The following is a 7,016-nucleotide window of genomic DNA, read 5'->3' as shown; positions in this document are numbered from 1 at the left end:
TGACACCCGGGTGCGGTCATATTTAGGTGTTGCAATTGTGCAATGGTGTTGCTGAATTGTAGTTGCGCTCATGTGGAGCGGATGCAACTACAATTACAAAGAAAGAGATAAAAAAACAACAACTTAAGGATAATAAACTTCTGCCAACACATGACATTGTATATAAAAAGAAGCATAGGGGCGTGCATGGGAAAACACCCATGCCGCAAAAAGTTACTGCAATAAAACCACATGGAAAAAGACTAAAAACATTCATCCGAGTGCTTACATTGTTCAAAAAAACAAAAAGACATAAAAAGTGAAGGTAGCTGGATAGCCCAAGTCGCCAAAAAGGGCTAACCTAGGAAAGTGCCATTACACTGTTTGTAGCACCAAAACTCTTATCCTTCTGCCGGCCTCAAACCGATGACGACGCATTTAATGTTGATGCCCTGTGCATTGCTATGCTTGAAGTTGAAAACAACAGCATCATCCGCCCGGAGGTGGTTCTGGGCTACAAAAACACCCCAATCTTTGTGGAAGACCATCCGTCCATCACGATCCGTGTGATATCCAAGCTGCATTACATCTCCTACACCCAAGCAAAGCTCAACAACCCCTTCTGGAGCCAAGTTCAATGGTTGAACAATTTTCTTTGGGATTTTCTATGTGATATCAACAAATACAAACAAAAAGGAAAAAAGGTGAAAATTGTGTTAGGAAAGAAGATGAAGAAAGCAAAACATATTTGCAAAAAATAAAAAATAACAAAAAAAGGTAATGAAGATTGAGAAGATGTACCATAAGCTTGCTTGTGATGTTCTTGGGCGTGAGGCGGTGCACAAAATGTGGTCCAATGTATCCATCTTCAATGGTTCTTACCAGTCCCAACATTTGTGCTTCACCATCGCTGAGAACAACATCTCTGGTATAAATGACTTCTTCCACTCCAAGTGCATCAAACTTGCTAGCTTCCCCCCCCCCCCCCCCCCTTTGTGCAACATCACCTCCTGTCATGTCCTGTGCTACACCCCTATGATCACTTGCATGGCTACTTCCAACAGAACACACATAAGCCTCGGGTACCCATCCCGACATGTCGAACACCACTTTTTTTGCCCTGGCACACGTTGAAGTCGCGTTTGAACTTCGCCCAGTCATCACCTCCAATCAATGTTGGTTCGTGTCCAATGAACACATCAACAACGTATCTACGGCCATGTGCTTTAAACTTCAGACCACTCATCTGGTTGAACCGGTTCCTTGCGGTGCATGGGATGTTCTGCTCAAAAAAAAAGGAGAAAAAATCAAAACAATTAGCAAAAAGAAGAATTCTATCATAAAGGAAAAGGCATTGAAAAAAAAACATGCAACAAAAGGAGAATAGATTACCGCAAAATCTCGAGACCCATCGTGAATGAAAATGCCAAAGTTCTGCTCATCGTCATTCTGACAGAATGAATGGCAATCTGGACACAACATCCTGCAGAGTATAAACTCACATATAAAAAGGTATTCCACAATCAGTTTGCACTAGCCATTCACTACTGCAGTTCTATAGTAGCCGAGACAAACTTCTCCTTGATTACAATGAAAAATTAACTAAAAAAACACTGCAGTAGTGTAGACAAACTTCTACTTGATTAGAATGTCACTTCGAAAATCGGTTTGTCCTAATGCATGGTGAAAATACTGTGTATATAACAACCTCAACAACCACGAGAGCAGGAAACATAGTCCAGTTCTAACAGGAAAAAAAAGGGATCACATTTTTACTATCAAAAAATCATCAACGCCTGAAGGATAAAGGCAGAGTGAATTGGTGCGGCTGCGCAAGACAAAACGAAAAATCTGTGTTGCAACATTATCCTTTACACATTCATCTACATACAAAGAAAAAACACACACAAAAACCTGTGTTGGATACATCACTGAACACATTCCACGCCCATTTCCAACACAGATCCTACTGTTACTCCACGCCCATTTCTCCTATTTGGCTGAACCGCCCCAACACAGATCCGACGCAAAAAATCCACATCCATAAATACAGCCACCAACATCCTTGATTCAAAGCCGCCAAAAACATATACAGTTCCTACAGATCTGGCTAGAAAAGAACAGCTCTAAAAGTAAACACTAGAACAGGAATCTCTACAAAGAACAAAGAAAAGGATTGGAGGACGGGCGGATTCTTACTTCTAAATGCCGCCGCCGCCGAAATCCCGCACAGGTAGACGCCGCCGTCGCCGATCTCCCGCAGCGGCCTCTCCCGAATCTCAGCCGCCACCAATAAGACACGAAGAGAAATGAATAGATGGGCGATAAGACACGGGCTGGGCTTAGTCAGCGAAAAGAAAAAGAAAAACAACGTGCGACAAAAAACAAGGGGCCGCGAGCGAGACAACAGAGGGGCGATAAGACGCGGGCTGGGCTTAGTCAGCAAAAAGAAAAAGAGAAACAAACGTGCGACAAAAAAAAACGGGCCACGAGCGAGACAACAGATGGGCCGTGCCAAGCTCTCCACGAGGAAACACCAATCATGGCGCGGCTCGATCGGATGGTCGAAAAAGTGAATGAGACCAATTAGTTTCTCATTCGAATGAGTTTTAGCAAATCCGTATAATTTATGCTAAGCTCTAAGCATTGGCAGTCCGTTGTGTTGGATTCAGCACAGCTAGATTTGCAACATTATTCCCTTCTCTTTCAAATTGCTTTTTGTCAAAGCTCAGAAATTTCTTTATGCCTACCAAGTTTCATCTTTGTGTGTTCTAACTCCAATTTTCTTTATGACCAAAAGGTTTTTGTAGCAAAGACATCGCGTAGCAATTTATGTGGAGTTTTATTTTGTTTCGGCTATGCAAGCTTTTCTGCCTTCTCTATGTGTTTCTTCTGATACAAAATGACACGATTTTGATGAATGTCCTTTCAGGAAGAAAAAAAGTGGACCAGTGGGTTTTTCTTTCGAAAAAATAGGGAGGGACCGGTTGTCTTTGCATTCCATTTTGCAACTACAACTCAGCTAGCGTGCGAACCAACTCCGCGCATTGTCTAAGAACGTGATGTGCAAACTCCAAAGAGTCATACCATGTTCAGCAGTGGATACGGAGGACACGGATAGAAGTAGGCTAAGGTCAGCAGCCGGCTTGTGGCAGGAAGACGTACCAGGTGATGGTGTTGCCACCGCGGCCGCCGCAGCAGTCGAAGCTCGCTCCCTCAAGACGTCCGCGTGGCAGGGAGTACGGCATGGCCCTTGTAGGCGTGGCGTGCTCCCTTCAGGCGCAGCGGAGCACACGACACAGCGTCGTCAGCTGAGGTTCCGAGGGGCGGCGTGGTCACAGGAGCCTCCTATTTTTGGAAGCCAAATCAAGGCACGTTCTTATTTTTGGAAGCCAAATCAAGGTGATTCTTTATTTTTGATAGCCAAATCAACACGTGCTTGTTTTTGAAAGTCTAATCAAGGCGATTCTTTATTTTGATAGTCAAATCAATGTGATTCCTTTTTTGGCAGCCAAATCAACGCGCCTCCCTTTTCTAGGAGTAAATATTAATTGAAAAAGAGAAGGCCTAGGTTTTTAGTGGGGTTTGGTTTTTCAAAGGGAGGAAACAAAATCAAGTGAGAGAGGGTGGTGGGAGGTGAGGCGAAAAAAACACACGGGTACCCGCGTACCAACTGAGACTTTAGGAACAGAGATATATGTGGGAGGGGGGCGCCACATATAACCACGACAATTTCTTAGCCGTGTGCGGCGCCCCTCTCCACAGTTTTGTCCATCAGTCATATTTTCGTAGTGCTTAGGCGAAGCCCTGCGGAGATAGCATCACCATCACCGTCACCATGCTGTCGTGCTGCCGGAACTCATCCACTACTTCGCCATCTTGTTGGATCAAGAAGGTGAGGACGTCACCGAACTGAACGTGTGCTGAACGCGGAGGTGTCGTACGTCCGGTACTCGATCGGTTGGATCGCGAAGAAGTTCGACTACATCAACCGCGTTACTAAACACTTCCGCTTACGGTCTACGAAGGTACGTAGACACACTCTCCCCTCTCGTTGCTATGCATCTCCTTGATAGATCTTGCGTGTGCGTAGAATTTTTTTTGTTTTCCATGCAACATTTCCCAACACCTGGGGGCTGTGCCCCCCCCCCCCCAAACATTGAACCAACTTGTGAAGAAAAAAATATTGTGAGGGATAGATGAGAACTTTTTTAGCCCCCCCCCCCAGCAGATGTTGTCTAGCTCCGCCACTGACGTCCAGCACGGCGGGCGCGCTGGGCGGGTCCGGCCCCCACGCATATAGCGTCTTAAGACGGCCGTCGTCGGCATGGTGTGGTCCGCGGCGGCCGAGCTGACGGCGCGTGGTGTGAGGGTGAACGCCATCTCCCCGTATGCCATCGCGATGCCCATGGGGGCGCGCTCCGTGATGGAGATGCTGAGGCTTCCGCCGGGGGGCGCGGACGACGAAGAGTTGATCAGGCGGCTGTTCGATGAGGACATCAACAAGATGGCCGGCGGCGTGGTGCTGTGCGTGGAGGACGTTGCGAGGGCGGCGGTGTTCCTGGCGTCCGACGATGCCGGGTACATCACCGGGCATAATCTCATGGTGGACGGCAGGTTCTCCGTGGGGAAGCCGCTCAACGTCCCGGCACGTTAAGGACGGCGATAAAAACAAAATATAAAATAAATCAGAAGGAAAAAAATGTACTTTGGTCTCAGTTGGCAGAGCTCCGTGAGTTCATTTTCAAGTACTATTTTCAAGTACTATAATGAAATTGAACCGCTCTGAAAGGTTGGAATTAATTGAATGAAGAGGTACGGTTCTACTCCCTCCGACTTTTTAGAGATTTTAATACGGACTACATATAAACATAATTTAGGTTGTAGATTCACTCATTTTGCTTCATATGTAGTTCATATTAGAATCTCTAAAGAGCGTTATATTTGGGAACAGAGGAAGTAGTTGAGTGTTTGGTGAGAGGAACCATATGGTATCACAATGTGTCAGAACGAACATAAAACATATGGTATCGCAAAACATGTACTCATTTGATGTTTGGTTGGATTGGAGGGACATGACACTAAATAAAATTGATTCAAAGAAAGTGTTCCGATCAAGATGTTTTGGTTGCTTCATCACTTGTTTGCCTTAAACTTTTGTGATCTCGCCTGGATTGCGTTAGGGAACATGTGGCAAGGAGAGGACTATCCCACCAGGAGACTTGCCCATTCTCCAACGGCAAGAGGAAACAATCAATCAGATTCTCTTGACTTGCGTGTTTGCTAGGACAGCTTGGGTGCAGGTTTGTGCTGCCCTGGGGAAGCTGGAGTGGGCACCTAACCATTTTGACACGCTGGAAACTTTGGCTTCTCGACAAAATTGGTTTCAACGCTAAGGCTAGGAAGGACATCCATACCATCTTCTTGCTGGTAATGTGGGAACTGTGAAAGCATCGTAACGCCACTATGTTTGACAGGGCATGGCCAGCCCTTGAGCTCGTTACAAATAGGATCGTATCTGAAGAACCGCTTGGGCTCAGGTACAATCTTGCTTTGTTTCATCCTCCCAACCAAAATTTATGGACGACCTTAGATTATTGAATGTTCAAGTTCTATTGATTTTTTTTCAAATAATTACTTGGAATCTCATGGTTCTGTAACACATAGTTTACAAGTCATTAAACTGATGGAGGCAATCCACCATCAAGCATCTGAATTGTTCGCTTTGATTTGGGTTGTAAATTCCCTAACATGCTCTTACCACTTATTGTCAGGACAATTTGTAGAGCACATGTTTGTCGTGACTGATTATCAAACTCCAAAAAACATAGAAGGTATATGGATGGAAGAAAGAGACTAGAGGATACATTAATTTTCAACATCTCATACTCTGTAGACTTCTCTATCCGGCAACATCTGAGTTAAAAAACGTATTTGATAAACACTATGAAGTAATATCCTACTCTACAAATATCAATGCTATTTGTTAAACTCCATATATTACAACACCCACCCAAGTTAATTAAAATCACTAAAGAAGACACAGAGACATGTAACCACACATGTGGTGTAGTGTAAGCAATAAAATGAGAAAAATTAGATAGGCAGCCCAACCAGAACATCGCAGTAAAATTTGGATTTTCCTTGTGTTTCACCATAGTATTTTGGACCATTACAGCTATGCTGTTGTACAAAGTAGACTTTGGCCAGAGTTATTTTCCCTCACATTTCATGAACTGGAAACACATTGGGTTCAATTTATGTTGAACCCCCTCGGTTTCATTGATGTAACATAAAAAAAATCCAAGTTTAATGTTAAATAAAAATTAACAAATAAAGGAATATTTGTTGTTTTCCTTCTTTTTGGTTGGATTTTCTAAAGAAATTAAATTTCCTCAGGATTAATTTGAATTTTTCGAAGCCTTATTTAAGAACATTATAAAAAGAGGGGGGTCCCGTGACTATCCAAAACACAAAAATTTGTTGGGAAACGTTTACACAATTTGAAACAGTTATATTGCCGTTTCATTTAAAAAAATCCTACATAATGTATTAATTTACCAAAGGAGGGGTTGGGGGGTAATATGTCTTTGGCGATTTTTAGGGATTTAGTAAATGTTGGAATTATTTGGATTTTATGGGTATTCCCCTAAAAATAGTTTTAGGGATTTGTTGTCTTAAATAAAATTGATTTCAAATAAATAAACTTACATAATTAAATTTGGGTGAAAATTATATTTCCTAAGCCCAATAATAGGTATTTTGACTCACTGGAATTTTCTTGGAGTTTTGGGAAGTGACTTGCCAATTATGAAACCCAAAACCATTTGTCATAATTTTTTATGTACAAGAAATAGATTTTAGAAACTCGTTTTACTTTGCCACAAATATAATTGATGCTTGTTAGTGAATAGTGTTGAACCATCGTCGAACCGGGTACACAGGGCACACCTTGTCGACGAATGGGTGCCTAGGGTCTCACAAGACTTGCTCAAATACAAATGTATGTGCTAACTGATATCCTTAATAGAAGTTTT

At 43.1% G+C, this 7,016-nt stretch overlaps 1 protein-coding gene and 1 long non-coding RNA gene across 2 annotated transcripts; one reads left to right on the top strand and one right to left on the bottom strand.

Annotated features, from left to right (window-relative positions):
• Positions 1 to 234: 234 nt before the first annotated feature.
• Positions 235 to 2,333, bottom strand: LOC123166670 (uncharacterized). The gene is made up of 4 exons (XR_006483642.1): positions 2,179 to 2,333; positions 1,372 to 1,462; positions 781 to 1,261; positions 235 to 644 (listed from the first exon to the last, which is right to left on the bottom strand). It is a non-coding gene; the product is annotated as an uncharacterized lncRNA (long non-coding RNA).
• Positions 2,334 to 4,306: 1,973 nt separating this feature from the next.
• On the top strand, positions 4,307 to 4,636 carry LOC123170822 (short-chain dehydrogenase reductase 3a-like). The gene has a single exon (XM_044588567.1). It carries the CDS (start codon positions 4,307 to 4,309, stop codon positions 4,634 to 4,636), a length of 330 nt encoding a protein of 109 aa, XP_044444502.1.
• Positions 4,637 to 7,016: the final 2,380 nt, after the last annotated feature.

This window comes from Triticum aestivum, chromosome 7D, assembly GCF_018294505.1.
Source record: "Triticum aestivum cultivar Chinese Spring chromosome 7D, IWGSC CS RefSeq v2.1, whole genome shotgun sequence".
In the NCBI taxonomy this organism is placed as follows: Eukaryota; Viridiplantae; Streptophyta; class Magnoliopsida; order Poales; family Poaceae; genus Triticum; species Triticum aestivum.
This window is presented reverse-complemented; position numbering and strand designations above follow the sequence as displayed.

Bases quoted from the DNA above. Each gene is read 5' to 3' on its own strand.
- LOC123170822 (XM_044588567.1), top strand. From the start codon at position 4,307: ATGGTGTGGTCCGCGGCGGCCGAGCTGACGGCGCGTGGTGTGAGGGTG.